This window comes from Vanellus vanellus, assembly GCF_965231255.1.
Source record: "Vanellus vanellus genome assembly, chromosome: 3".
Lineage (NCBI taxonomy): Eukaryota > Metazoa > Chordata > Aves > Charadriiformes > Charadriidae > Vanellus > Vanellus vanellus.
The window spans coordinates 24,093,893-24,109,932 of record NC_138907.1 but is presented as its reverse complement, the minus strand read 5'-3'; the positions used below and the strand labels follow the sequence as shown (position 1 = coordinate 24,109,932).

Below are 16,040 nucleotides of genomic sequence, written 5' to 3'. Positions count from 1 at the left end.
TATGGCAAGCCTGGGTCTAGGAAAAAAAGCCTTTTGAGGAGAAAATCTACGCCCATTTTCTGTGAACGTTTTCCTCCAAACATTCAGTGAAAATAATGAGTTTTCTCCATCCTTCAAGAGCTGTTATTAGGTACAGTTCCTTATTTCTTTTACGATGAAAGAATTTTCTATGACCTATTGAATACACAGACCCAGCCGTTTAGATGACGCTATGTGTTTGCAAACCTCTGTCATGCAGTGGCTCATGGGGCAGCTATATTCCTGTTTCTTCTAGTGGCCTGTACCGTTGCTATCCGACCAGAGTAGAAAGTGACCTGTGCACGAAGCCTCATGTGTGGAAGCTCCTCTTAAGGACATTGCACGCGATAAAAGGTTTACATTCAGTTCTCCTAGCTAAAACATAAGCGAACAACTTGTATTTTGAAACCATTTGAAGGAAAACCACTAAACTATAACTTCTGCTTAGAGAAATTCAAATTAAAATGACTCTTAAAGACAAAAAGAGGACATATATGAATGCCATTTTATCAAGCTATAAAAATATGTAGGTGGACATATTCTTCAAAAGAGCAAGCAATATGAACTAATACACTGTTCATAGTTTTTATTACTTTAATCCTATTTCTTCACAGTTATACCCATGTACAATCCTGCTGCTGTGGAACTGAACGAACCGTAATTTTGCATTCCAGTGGTGTCAGTATACTGCTACTACATGATAGAAGAATGCTGTGAAGCTATAAAAGGGTTAAAGTAAAATAAAACATTGGCTTGGCTTTTACTGTTGTAATACAATTGGCGGACTTATTTTATTACAGGAACGAACTCCAAGAGTATGCAGACATGAAGGAAAATGAAGAGAAAAGGAAAGACCTAGAAAAGAAAGAAAAGGAGAAGAAATACCAAGCCCGAAAGATGCATTACCTCCTTAGCACTGAGCAGGTTGGTATACCTGTCCCTGACAGCTCATGCAAACCACTTGGGCCCCCAGCCTGACAGAGATAAACTAGCAGGCTGAATGGGACATGACTTGTTGAAAAGATATCACAAAGACACTACTTCGAGTTCAATTTAGTGCTTTTCTATAGGCAAGAGCAGGTACCATGACTATTCTGTGACAGCAGCTTCATAGAGGCAGCATCAGCACTGCTGGCAGAAAGAGTCCAAGTCAGCAGTTTGATCTGCCTCTGTGATAACACAACACGAAGGGCATAACCTCGCTTTAAAAACTCATTTTGACTGGCTTATTGTTGTGTTGTTGCACTTGTCAAGAACTAACAAGTTATTAAGCTGAGAAGGGATTTCATTTTTTTCCTTATTTTTAATTGAACTAATGCTTGGATTGGTGTTGTGTTCTGCTTGTTTTTAGGATAGATTGTAAATGCAGGTTTTCAGCTAAAGCTTTTCCTAGAACTGCTTGAATCAGCTTATTTAGTGTGATTGTTCACGTAGAAATGCCTCATAAATTTTAAATATTTACTGATTAATTTGTTTTGTATTGATAGAAGTGGTATATTTTTTCAGGCTTTCTAGTGTAAGCTGCTTTACAGACAGGTGAATATGGCAGTAGATACAAAATTGATATGATTGGTAAAGCTTGTGGGTTTGCCTTTTTTTTTCCTTATGTGAACTTTTGTAAAAAAAAATATTTTGTGTCCATAAATGTTTGGTGACTTGTTGTTTTTCATATGAACAAGGAATTAACACGCAATCAGGGGATGAACTAAGTGCTTGTTTTTTATACTTTGTTAATTATAATCTGTGTGTAAGAACTGTTAATCCTAAAGAATGCAGGAAAATACTGTGACACTTAGTGACAGAATATTTAGTCTTTCCCTCTGTTAGGGAATCATTTGTGATCTATCCAACAAATAGAAATATAGTCTAACTCACTGGCTATCTGTTATGAAAGCTCAACTTGTAAATCAAATTTAAGTAATTTTATTTGCAAAAGAATAGCATAGTAAAATATCAGTAAAAAATAGCATTAAAAGTTTTCTGAGTGGATTTTAGACAGGGGATCTAGTTAATAATGGAAATTAGCTCACAATAATTGACTTGTCCAGATGTGGGTCTAGAATATTAAGAATAATCTGCACAGTATTTTTCTATTTTTTTAAACTGTAGAATATTGGGAACTCTTGTTTCAAACAGAACAATTTATGTAAATATATGCATAAACATTAATATAGAATCATAGAATCATAGAATAGTTTGGGTTGGAAGGGACCTTTAAAGGTCACTTAGTTCCAACCCCTATGCAATGAGCAGGGACATCTTCAAATAGATCAGGTTGCTCAGAGCCCTGTCCAACCTGACCTTGAATGTTTCCAGGGATGGGGCACCTACCACCTCTCTGGGCAACCTGTGCCAGTGACATTTTATTCTTGATATGCCTGGTCTCCTGATCTGACTACAGCTATGTCTTGCTGTCTTCAAAGGATAGTTAATTGTAGTACTGAGCAAGGTCTGTTCATGTCTCAGTAGAACCAGACAGCAAAAGTCAACACTTTTAAGTGATATGAGGAAAAACTACAATTTGTAAGCAGGGAGCATAGGAAATGAAAAGAGGATGTTGATGAGCTGGACTTATTGTAGAGTTATGCATTAATTAAAGCCCAACAAGTTACAGAGACGATCTGCTAAAGTTTGCAACAATCTCCTCACCTTCCTTCCATGCATAACAAGGTGCAATGATGGAGCTGAGCCACCTCATGCATCAAGGCTGCCAATGTTCAGCCACGTTATATTGACAGCGTTGCAAAATCTGTATGGGGAATAATTGTTTCAAATATATCCTGTAGTTTTGAATCTTTTTATTTTACTACAGGCCGAAAGGCTGTGAAAAGGGTGCTTGCTTATTGACAGAAAGGAAGTAAGGAGTTGTTGCTCCTCAATTTGAGTAAAGAAAGGCATGTCAAGTTCCATTCTCCACTGCCTACAAGCTGAAGCCCAGAAACCCATCTCAGAAGTGTGTTACAGGTTAAAAAGAGAGATGATCAGACATCGTGGCATTGCACAATGTAGCAGATGATGCAGTGATCCTTTCTGGCCTTGAAGTCTATGAATCCTTTATTGATTGCAGAATTTGCTCTTCTTATTCCACAGATTATATGTATTTATATAAGTTGTGCCCATTCCTATTGCTAGCATTATTTTACATTTCAAAAAGTAAGAATGCAAGTATCATGAATGTACAGGGGTGTCTAGTGTGTATATAATAGCATGGCCTATGATGAAGTCCACGTTTTGTCTTTTTCATGAATGATCTTACTATTCAAGCATTTATTTCTTCCATAAACTGTTACCTTTATAAAGAAAAATAAAAAAAAGAGGAAGAAATGGATGTCAAACTCTGAATTAGTATGCATTATTTGTTGTTACTGGTACCAGGTATATATACATAGTCTTATATAGACAGATGTGAGCTTGCTTTGATTACTTTCCAAGCCAATCTGGAGCTATAACATGGGGCTGAACCCAAACTAATTAGCCCTGTTGAGACCCACGGTATATTAGCTCAAGAATTAATGCAGTTACACAGCTTCTGGTCAGCTCAAAATATGGGCAGAATAAGTGTGTGCATGCTTTAAACTCAGGAACAAGGAGTTTGATTTACCTACAAAATATTATATAGACATACCCACATTTAAGTTGTTTTGTCTGCAGTTCCCCACCATTCTGGGGGAAGGTGTATTGAGTACCATTGTTATGAAAGTGACAGTCAGGGAAATCACTGGATGATAAAAGCATATGGTATTATATTATACTTAACAATTTTCCTATATTTTTTTGAAACAGTTGACTGAGTGTATTTTGCTATAATATGACTATTTCCCATTGTTACTTGTAGAAATACATTGCATTTACACAAACATTTTAATCCACATAAGACCTAAGCAGTTCATTTGAGTAAAAGAATGTTAGTATTTTAGCAAAGAAGTTTAAAGAAAAGAAAGTTGAAGAAGTTAGGATATTTGCATAATCAATAGTTTCTAACAGGAGTAATGTTAATTTGCTGTTATTAATAACATATATTAATAATTTATATTAATAATCTAATTACTGTCTGTCTTTTTGTGAAAGTACAATGTTATACATCCTGCCAACTTCAAAACACAGTTTTTTGCCTTACTAAAAAACAGCTATGTATTTTTTTTCTGTAGTGCCAGTAATATCCATGCAACACAAATATAACCCTAATTGTAGGCATAAGAGTGGGCTTGAAAAAAGAAAGTAAATTTTTATTTGATTTAAATTAAGTTAGTTGCCAAATAATGTCTGGAGAAATAAAGCATGAGCTCTAAAACTTCATGGTAATGGAATATTGAGCTTTTAATCAACTTGCTATATATGCCAGTAGTATCAATAACTAGTCAAGTAACATCTTACACACATGAGCTTCTTTTGTTTGAAGGAAATTTCTCCCACATGATTCCCCTAATTATGAAAAAAAAACCCAACAGTCAAGTCCATGCCCTTCTTATCACGTGATAAATTGTGTTGTCTGCTCTGCCTACTGGTTGCTTGTTAGAAGAGATTCCAGCATAAAACACAGCAAGAAATAAATGTGAGGTAGCAACTTTGAGGCTTACAAACTAAATTCCATTTTAAAAATAAGATTCTCTATATTTCAGATTTTAAAATTTATGTATCTATAACAATTTTTACCTTAAGAGTCTGATAAATTCTGACTTCATGATGAACGTGATAAAAATTGCAGTACATGTTTAAGAAACCTTTGCCTTTGTTAAGAGTATTTCTTGTCATTTTTTATTTGAAACATGTACTTTTTCATTGTTTTTATCTGTTTTATCATGAACTGCATTGTAATTTCTTATTGAGACATGAAACTTATAATAATTAAGTTTTTCTTATTAGTCCATAATCACAGTATGCTATTTCCACTAGAGTGGTAATAATCCTTTTTTTAGTTGTCATTAATAAATGAGCTACTTATTAAATGTGGTTTTCTATTAGAAACATGTTTACCTATGTAGATTACCCTTCTATATCCCTGCAGTTCCCCTTTCTGCATTAACAAAATATATTATAATCGAATAGGTTCTTGCTTCTGCTCTTTGTCATATTCGCAAGGCAGACATTTGTAGTAAGGGCCATCCTTTGCAAAGTGCTGACAAATGGCCTTTAAAGCCAATGAACGACAGAATCGCTAAGTACGTTGATGGCACTTTGTAGAAGTGGGTATGAAGAGCCCACGTTTGTTGGAACGTGTGGTTGCATGATTCCTGTCATCGGTATTTCCAACCTTCCAAGAAATTTTGCAGTTGGTCTTTGTCTTAGAAAGATGGTTAGAATTCGGTGTATAATAGACTAAATCCAGAGATCCAGTATCAAGCCGGAATGCAGACCTGTGTTGTTTAAGCATCTGCTGACAGAGCAAGCAGCAATGCTGAGGTGAGGCTGTGAGCGGGAGCAAGCGTGTCAGCTGCTGCAAGCACTACTGTTGCTACCCGGGTGGAGGACCTGTGTGTCCACAGCGCTGTGGGGAGCAGAAGGCAGTGGTAACTGAAAGGAGCTAGAGCGGGAGAAGTGGTGGGAGGAGCAGAGTGGTATGTGTCTTGTGAAGTCATTGAGATCAGGAAAAGATTCCTACAGAATCAGTTTTCAGAGTGCCGCAGCTGAAGAAGCCTTTTGCTATTAGAGTTTCTCCTGTCACTGAGAAAAGGGTTGGAGAATCAGCAGAGCAGCAAATCTTTTCCCTTTACTCTATAGTTTTTTCCTATATAGCAAGCAGTACTGGGTGAGGTAAAAGAGTATCTTAATTCTCTTTTCCCCAACTTTCTTCTGTTTCGAAACAGATAAACCACATTTACATTTTTTCAGAGAAAATGAAGGTACCACTAGTCCAGAAAGCCAAGACCCTTTGTGATCTATCTTACCAAAGCCTGAGAGCTTTGTCACACAATTACAAAACATATTTTGACATTATTATAAGAATGTGATGTGATATATGCTTCACTTAAGCTTATTATTGCTTTGGCTGGTGAACTCAGTCCCAGCCTCATTTCCGAACCTGGACTTTCTGCTCTGTGATAAATCACGCTGAGATTAGATGAACTAATACTGATCCTCTGTTCTGTGGGATCTTCTGTTGTGTCTGAATGCTTTAACTACTGAAACCTTGAGAAAAATCAATCATGCAGTTGTTTGTGTATGCCTACTCTTGATTTTTGTGCAGAATCTTCTTTCTGGTGGGTCCTGATCAATTAACAGATCTGACTGAGTCAGTCTGAAGGTTCCTTTGACCTAACATCCTATCTTTGACAGTGGCCGAAAGCACATGCGTAGGGAAGATGAATAACGACGTGCCAAGAATAGTCTCCCAGTTTCCAGCAATCTGTAGTTGAAGGACTTGTATTTTCACTTTTTGTCTTTGTATTCCTCCAATTCCTGCCTCTCTTGATACTCAGAGAAGGAATAACCTAACAAAAAGAGTGTGGTAAAAGATCTAGGCCCACAACACTGCCTCTCAAACTGCTCTTCCTTGGAAGACCAAGTTCACCCATTCTTCTTGCAGTACCGTTTTGCAGCACGATCATTTCACAGCATATACTGTCTCTGTCTTTCCACCACAGAAGAATATGCAACTGCAAAGTGCCTTATTCTTTCTCCACAGTCAGGTGAGGTTCTGGGGATTGCCTCTCCTACTCCAAGCAACAGTAAAGCCCATCACTTTTCAGCCCTCTTTAGCAGGGTGACAGTTTCTCCTGATATCTTTTGGCAGTTTGTGAACAGATACCGCTCATAAGCTCCTAGGTAATTTCGAGCTGCAAGAGAAGAACAAAGCCCATGTGTAATAGTAGGCCCTTTTTGTTGTAAAACTTACAGAATCTATGACTTTTCTTTTAGTAACTGCCAGTAACAAGACATGAGTTATCTTTTTGGATTGCAGTAGTTCCTTCAGTTTTCAGTGCTTGCTCGAGTGTGTCACCGTCTCTCTGTTGAGTCAAGGCTAATGCGTTTAGACATGTGGCTGCTATTTGCCCATATTTATTCCCATTGAACTAAGGCATTGGAAAGGATTACTTGTAGGGATATAATAACTGGTGCTATAAAATAAGGAAGTATTTTTAATGGAACTAGTCCTGACTGAGGTAACCCTTTCCAGGGAGACATAAACATGTGAGACAATAAATCTTTAATACTTTAGCAGTATAGAAAACAATTAAAAAAAACCCCAAACATAAGAATAATGTTCTGTGGGGAGGAAGAAAATGTTAGCATCAAGTGAGTAACAGTGAAAATTTCTAATTTTGGCAATAAGAACCGAGATTTTTCCATTATTACTCTCTCTGTTGTAACAGCCACACTCCATAATCAATTCCACTTTAGGGTAATGGCAGTAATTTAGCAAACTTCTGTGGACTCTGGATTAGGATTTTTGTGTATAAAGGTAGCAAAAATATGCCCCAGGGCTACTTTTCAGCTTTTGTTTATCAGACCAGTTTCATTTTGCTTTTCTGGAGTTATTATAGAACTCAAAATTATATCACTTTTATCAAATGCAATCAGTTGTTATTTCATGTTTGTTAGTTCATAGAGTAAAATATTTTAAATTCAAATTCTATTCAATGCTAAGATATTTTTTGTTACATTTTTTCTGTCAACAGAGATGGCAATTCATAAACATTACGCTGACTGTATTTTTCCCCTTTTTACACTACTGGAAAGCTAAGGTTAATTCTATTGAAGTTACTATACTTATATCAGGTGTAAATGTTCTAAGTGAGGAATAAAAAAAGCCAGAAAATCCTTCCTGGACAAGGCTAATGAATATTCAGAAGACACAACTGATTAATATGCTTCTAACCTAATGTGCTGTCCTGTAAGAGCTTGAAAAACAATTGGTCTAAAATGACACTGTTTGACACCCACTCTGTCTCTGGACACCTGGCAGTTTTATTCTTATAAAGGTGAGGACTCAGTGGATAAAGCTCTGGCCTTTGATCTTCAGATCCACAGTTTAAGAGACAAGGCTGTGAGTTTGGTCATTTGAGCTTAGTCCCAAGTGAACAGTCCTCATCACAAAATGATTATACATAATTTGTTACTATTGGCAGTGTCTGTTCAGGAAAGGCCAAGGACTGAGCCAGCATGAAGAATGAATTAGGTCTTACCTTTTACATTTTATTTCCTCCCTCTTTACTGTTGTAATTTTATTATCCTGTCTCTAAAATGTTCAGGGGATGAAATTATCATACTAATACTTCCTGAAGATGAACTAAAATGGTTAATTTTTTTTTTAGATGTAGGTGCCCCTATCACTGAACATCCCCACCTATCCATGGGAGTTTAATATCCACTCATCGCTTCTCTGCCAAGAAGTCAGATATTTCTGAGTACTTTCCAAAGCTTGTACCATAAAAAATCCCATTTAAATTAAAGAGGAGAGAGTGAGCTTTCCTAGCTCTCAGGCAGGCTTGCAGCTATATTTAAATAGCATTAGGATATAAAGCACTTCATGCTACAGTGTTCTGTTTTTACAAAATATTATTTCCAAAGAATTCTCAATTTACATTAAATCCTTCTTACAGTACTTGTGACAGGTATGTTTGATCAGCAAGCCTTCTTCATGTAGTCACTTCCACTTTGGAAGCCAGATGTATCAGTCTATTCACAGGTATTCACTATAGGAAAATCATTCAACTCTTGTGCCTCACGGGGCACTATACACACAATCTCAGTTCGCTTGAAAGGAATCTCAGTTAATATTGCCTAATGTTTCTGTCAAAAAGAAGGACAAAGTAAGGTAAACTGAAAGCATCCAGTAACTGAGGTGTTTGTGATTCTGGAAGACATGGTACCTGAACAAAGAAAATTGTTTATGTCTAGAAGGTTAGTTCCACTAGGTCTGAATTCCAAAAATGACCTTTAAGTGATTTGCACACACACAAAAATATTTAGTTGTCTGAGAACTTCAGTCAAGCTCTTGCCTTTTGGAATTACTCATCCTGTGAATGCTCAGGACTCTAATTCTGCTACTCAACACAGTATCATGGTCGCGTAAAAAGAAGACAAGTGCTGGAAGCCAACATATACCTCCAAAATCTGTCTGATGCATAGTCTGCCAAAATCATTTAGTGACAAAGTTTACAACTTCTGTAGATTTTCCAGTTTTGCTTGTATCTTTTTCAATCGGCCTTTCTGGGTGGTTTTCTCCCAAGAGAGAGCAAGTGCAATCAAAGCCAAAGCCAAGCAAACATGGTGATCTCCATCCCCAGAAAAGGGTAACTCCGTACGTTAGGGAGCAACGGGAAGAGGATGGGGAAGTGCATTCTGCTGACACCGTAACCTACCTCCTATAAGAAAGAGATGGCTATGCACCATTTTGGATGTATTTCTCCCCAGTGCCAGTGAAAAGTACTTCCTTCCTGTTCGCTCTTCTCATAAGTCTCATTCTAGCACAAGTGGTAAGTTAAAGTGCTTCCAACAGAAATCAGTAATTTCTCCTTTTGCCACACTTCCCAGAAAATAAGATATTCGCATCCTATTTTTTAAAGCTAGTGAGTGAATGAACTTAAAAATAGAACAAATTTAATAATTTTCAGCATGTTCTGTGACAGTATTGCAAACTCTATTTTTCCTAAAGGCTGCTTATTATAAAATCATTTCAGTTTGTTTGATAACTGGATAATTGTGCAAAGAAATGAGAAAGAGTTTACGCGGAAAAATCATCTGTCATTAGAAAGAGCTTAACACACAATAGGGTGTAAAGTTTGAGTACTGTTTTGTGTTTGATCCTATGCAAGCTCAGTTGTTTAAAGTCATACCCATGTAGACATGGCAGTATTTCTCAGAGCTTCTTCTAAATAGCTTGTTTCTAGCCCTGTCACTCATACTAAGCATATGGTATTATAGCACAGTGGCATCTCTGCTGTATCTACCATGTACTACAGCATTTAGCCTCTCTGCATCTAGCATTAGCCATTTAAAAATCCACTAACTAGAAGGTAAGTGTCTTTTTCAGCATCTGAATTGCATAATCTCTGTATGTGCGGATTTTTTCTAGACAACAAACTTCTTGCTCAACTCCTGTGGGTAGGATTAATGGCAGAGTTTAAAGGACAAGCTGTGTGATCTATCAAAAGTGTACATGCTGAGATCTTAGAAAAACATGACCATGTTTTGTGTATTACAGTCAATTGGGGTGGCAGAAGGGTTGGATTGCTGCAGGGTCAGAAAACTGGTGAGTTATATATTGAATGTGTGTATGATGTGGTACACACATTTAAGAAAGAATCTCTATTGCAAGGAAATTACAATGTAGTGCAAATATCAAATAAATAGCTCACACACAGAGCCACATTCACGCACACTTACACAGAGTGGAACTCCACTGACATTCCTGAAATTGTTACTGGGATAAATTTGGTTGAGGCATAGTAGTCTGTCTGGCGTTTGCACAAGTTTGATGTGATTTACGGTCTTGCTCAGGTAATTTTTGAAACTATTATATCAGAAGAAGTACACACTTAATAAGAGATAAATGCACAAGAAGAAAAAGGTTAGGAATGGCATGGGAGAAGTCATGAAGATAAAATGCTGTACATTTCTCAACAGCAAACCTTCCTGTTGATTAAGAAGTGGCACTGATGGTATCCTTGCTTTAATGAGACTTCAAGATGAGTGATGTACACACCAATTCTTTTGTTTTCCAGCTCTTAGGCAAGTGAATAGTATAATGGTAAAGTTCTTTCATTAACTTTCACAGTTTACTCAATATTCAATGCTTTTGTTTAGTATGTAATGTATATTGTTAATTTGGGAATTGCGTCTGTCCTGCAACAAATGTGATGAAAACTGTGTATCTTTCCCCATCTGTTGTTTTATTTATCTTTCTTTTGCATGTTCTCTTTGCTTCCAGTTTTTCTGTTTCAACAATCTTTTAATAAAATCTTCATCTCTTCCTTTTTTTCTTATTATGTCACTCTACTCATTTCTGAGTACCTTTAATAATCTGACTAACACAGCTCTGTTCCCTCTTCTTTATTCTTTCCTGTATACAATGAGATGACCATTCATTAAAGCTTCACGTCATTGTTTATTGGTCTTATTGAAGACTGCTTTGTTAAACATACTGCCACTTTTCGAGTTTTTAGTCATTGTCTAATCCTATAGGTTTGCTACAGCAAATTGTTTAATAAATCTGTCAGAATACATGTCCATGGTGGGGATGACGGGAAGGTGAGGGAAGATTCCCATGCAAGCACAATGCAAGAGACATAAGAAACTATGAAAAGAAATTAAATGTTAAATTGTTTAGTTGCGTATATGTATTTTTTGGAGAAGTGAATGACTTCCCTATTTAGCAATTACTTCATTAACAAAGGAAATTTCCATATTATTTCCATCTATTATTTCCGTATTATTTCCATTTATTTACGGAGAGCTTCTCCTGTCTTCTGATATATTATTGTAGGCAGCTTTTGATGTTACAAATTCAAAGATACCAAATGGTATCATTACAAGGATTTTTCTCGATCCTGTAAGAAATAGAGTGAATTTCAAGTTTATTTTTTTCTTACAAAGCTGATCTTTCCCATTATGACAATGACAGTAGATGGAATTTTAATTTTAAAGATGTAAATAATATCACATATTTAAATAAGTGTTTTAAGGCTCTGAAAACTTCTCACAAGCATAAATAATTTTAGCCTCAAAATATTCCTGTGAAGTAAGGAAATACCATCTGTGTGTTCATATACAGTTATTGAGACACAGAAGAATAAAATCACCTTCAGAGATTATTCTTCAGAGTAAGCTCTTAAATTCGCATTTATACAGGATGATTGTAGAAACGGGTTGGTTTTCAGAGATTCCTATAATTTGTACATCATCCCATACTCACTCCAACACTTCTTACAGAAAAAATTATAACAGTAATGGAATTTCCCACTCCTATTTTTAAAATGAAGTTATTAAGCGAGTTAAAATGTATTTTTCTGCTTGCTTTGAAATCAGTTATAAGTCAAATGAGAATTGAGTAGGAGAACTTTGAATGTTCTGTCTCTGTTTGGTGTCTTCATCATAAGGTTATTGTTACCCATGCCATCACTCACTCATTCACGTTATTATCCCTGATCTAGTCGTGTCATCAAGAGCCTGCGTAAGAATTAGATTTGACAGAGTAAGCCTCAGTCAGAGAGAATCAATGAAAGGTGGATACATTTTTGGGATGCCTCTGCATTTGCTGGGCTGCTGTGTTTTGGATATTGTGCCACAATGACCCGTGCATTGAACTACGGGTTTTTTTCTCTTTTCTCTTGTTGCCTAAACACCCAAGCAGTCGGTACCTGTTTGGAGACTAAATTACAGGTTTGTTTCCTGCAACTGGAAACAGTTAGTGCCTGTGCAGGTTTAGAGGTTGATTTTATGGTCTGTGGCCAGGATACTGGGCTCGAATGTTTCCTTAACACCTCGTTGTATAGTCCATAAAATTGCAGCCTGGTTTACTTATAAATGTGCATTTAAAACACGATTGCACTATTATTTTTATATCAAGCAAACATTTCACAGATGAAAAGGACTGAACGAAGCTTTACAATCTGAAGGCAGAATAACAATAATTAATGCTTCTATTACTCTGTTTAAACAGAATATATATTAAGCAGAAGACAGGTAATTAATCCCACTTGAAAGAATACACACTACTCATCACTCATTTATGAATTTTTCAGTCTCTGCATAAAAGCAGTATCTCAAACAAAGCTAAAATACCTTAGGTACAGTAATAGGCTGGGTCATCCGATTCTTATTTAGACGAAATTCCTAAAAGTATATTTTTATAAGGATTACAGGATCAGGCCTAAGGAGAAGCATTAGCTCAGTGAGACCTGAACCTACATTCATAAAGCTGGGTGACATTTTTCCTATTGTCAGCCATGGTAAGGAAATTTTATCTCAGTTTGAAATGTTGAACCACACTTTGGTGTTTTTACAATGTCTGAATAAAGTTTACATTGTATTTCTTAATTGTTAATATAAAAATGTGTTCACATTAGTTAAAAAATCACAGATTATTCCTAGTAGAATACGTTCTAATGTCACTTAAATATTTTTATGTTTCAGATTTGAGTTCACGGACACATTTTTATTATACTTGTTGCTAGAAGAGTATTTCCAGAATTTTTATAGATAGGTCTTTCCCCAGTAAATTTCATATGAAAGATATTGTTCTCTTTTTTTCACTACATACGGAATATTCCGACAGCCTGTAATAAACTAGTAATTTAGAAGTTTTAAAATCCTTATCTTTTATAGACATGGTTGCAGCATCGTTTAAACATGTTTTTTCCTTGTGGATCATTAATGTTTTAAGGTATTTCTTTTACCTCCTAGAGAAACTATATCTGGGGATTAACAAGATTGTTCACTGGAATTCATGTGGAAGCATAACTGCAGTAGCTGAGAAATGATCATGTTTCCTTTTAGTTCTCAGCAAGAGTAATTGAATGTTGAATATCTTACTAAACTCTGGACTGTGACAGTGTGTTAACACTCCGACTATCTCCTAACAGCAGGGCAATTATTTGCTGAGTGGGATTTTTATAAATCCCTTGGCAGTAGTATGTCCTGATAATTATGATGAAGTGCACTGGTCAGTGTTGATTCAGCAATCCCATCTCTAGCAAATATTTCATTCACAGCTCTCCTTCATGCTTTTACTTTTATGGCTTTTAAAGATCTCTTACCTCTCCTCTCAGCTTGCTTAGTTTTTTTACAAATTACAATGGGGCAAAAAAGGATTTTCAAGTTAAGTCCCTATTTTCTTGAAGTCTTTTCCTTCTTGTTTAACTCCTCATTAAAAGACCAGAAAGAGAAAGTAGGACTTTATTTAGGTTCTTACTGTGACAATCACTTGCAAAGGCTTCCTCTTTCAAAGATATTTTTTTCAAGATTAAATTACTGTTAAATGAAACATTTATATTCATGATACGTGTTGATTATTTCAGACTTTCAGGTTTGATATAGAAAAATAATTAAAATAACTTTTTTATTTTTAGTTAAATTACAGTAATTTTTTTAACGATATGAGGATACCACTTTCTGTTGACTTCATGCTTACATTTTATCTTCAGCTGAACTTCATCGATTTTTAATTTTGCATATGTGTAATTATTTGCAGTGCAATAGCTACACTGTATCTATTAGGGCATATTTTGTTTGGGATTTTATATGTAGACTTTAAAACTCAGTCAAGAAATAAGAAAGAAAAATAAGAAATAATTCATGCATAAATAAAAATTGCAGCATCTAAAACTGTTCATGTTTTATTATACCACTTGGGATCACCGATCTTTTCTGAGGAATTATCCAGCATAATCAACACAATCTTTCCCTTTCTATCTGCACCTTTTTCTTTCCTTTCTTTCTTCCTTCTGTCTATTCTTTTGCTGCTTTCTTCCTTCATAGTTTAGCTTTCAAGGCAAGCTCCTTAATAATTTCTTTGTTGTGTTCTGGGAAAAAACAGTTAAGTCTTTCTGTCCGTATAGAAACGATAAACAGAAAAAGACAAAAATGGATATTCTACAGTACAGACTCAATATAGGACTAGAGGTGGAAGCAATACAGATTATAAAAAAAGCCCAACAAATCTTTTCTTTGCTAATGTTCATTAAACTAATGTTTGTTTTCTTATGATTTTTTTTTCTTTCTTTATAAGCCACCATTAATTATAGAGATAAGAAAATGATTGGGAGGAAACTAAATGATAGAGTGTTAGAAATGCAAAATGATTCAAAATATTAATGTAATGCTAAGGATGACTGGGTAACAAATGGTACATTTGCCAGTATGCTTGACCTTACACAATTAATATTCCAGGTCATGCTTGGGTTTCCATGATGGAAGGTCTGAGGCAGAGAATTCTAGGGGAAAAATATATCTATTGTATAACTCATTTCTCTCTCTCTTTTTTTTTTTTTTTTTTATTTTCCCTGACGAGTCAGAACCATAGTCTTAAAAAAAAATAAATCTGTGCTTTCACACCTCATTTGCCATATTCACCACTGGGCCACCATTCACCAGAAGGGCCTGATGCAAGGAGGTCAGTAAGAAGCTATTAGCAGAGTCCCCTCCTGAGATTTCTTTGGTCTTATTGAGGTGGAAGTTAGCATGACAGTACTGCAAATAACTCGGTTGTAGATTTTCTAATAGTTAGCACAGATTTCCCCATAGTGTTTGTCACTTTAAAAATTGTTCCTGGAAATGAAGTCCCAGGAAGCTGGCTTTGACAGAGGCCCTTCTTAGTTGTGAAGAACACAGGTACAGAAAAACGTGTCATTCTCCCTGCAGACAAGAGGTACTTTTTGTAACCTATCATAATATTTTGGAGGGTAACATATTTTCTTACAGACTAAAGGCGGGGAAAATATTGGAATCAAAGTAGGAGGTAATATCTCAAGACAGATAGTCTTCTACCATTGAAAAAGCAGTATTAACTACAGTGCTTTCGTAGTTGAGAGAATATTGTATTAAAGTAGGGAAAAGATGAAGTAATGCTTTTAACACATTGTACTAGTCTCAAGAAGATATGCAAATTTATTAAGTACCAAAGGCTTTGATCCTCGAGATTCTTAGGTTTCTGCAGACTGCCAGCTCCCTGCAGAGGACAGAGTGAACAGGGCATCCATCACGCACAGCACAAGTGCAAGAAATTGCAAAAATAAGACTCTGATTTGCAGAGATATTTAGAAATGAATGGAAGCAATTTTGCCAGAGATTGGTCTGAACTGGAAAGTAGAATCATACTCGCCCTCTTTTATGTACTGCCAAATTTTGCCAATTTTAAATCTAGGCCTGAAACCTTACCACAAACTTTGGGGAATTTAGAGTAAATTCATATTAATTTTATCTATCTAGATACTAACTCTTCTGGTTGCTGTGCTCTTTGTCTATTTGAATACTTGAACATATATAATTAAAGTGTAAACTAATTAACAAGGATTGCTTGAAAAATTATTCTTTAAAAATACACTTCATAATCAATTTTGACTCAGATATTACAAAGGGTTTCA

The 16,040-nt window shown here is 35.8% G+C and overlaps 1 protein-coding gene across 1 annotated transcript in view; it reads left to right on the top strand.

Annotated features, from left to right (window-relative positions):
- SPATA17 (spermatogenesis associated 17) overlaps positions 1-16,040 on the top strand; it is a gene marked incomplete at both ends in the record, with an annotated part of 93,912 nt that overhangs the window by 38,973 nt on the left and 38,899 nt on the right. The window contains 1 exon segment of the mRNA XM_082481644.1: positions 819-942. Coding sequence (XP_082337770.1) covers positions 819-942 — 124 coding nt within the window.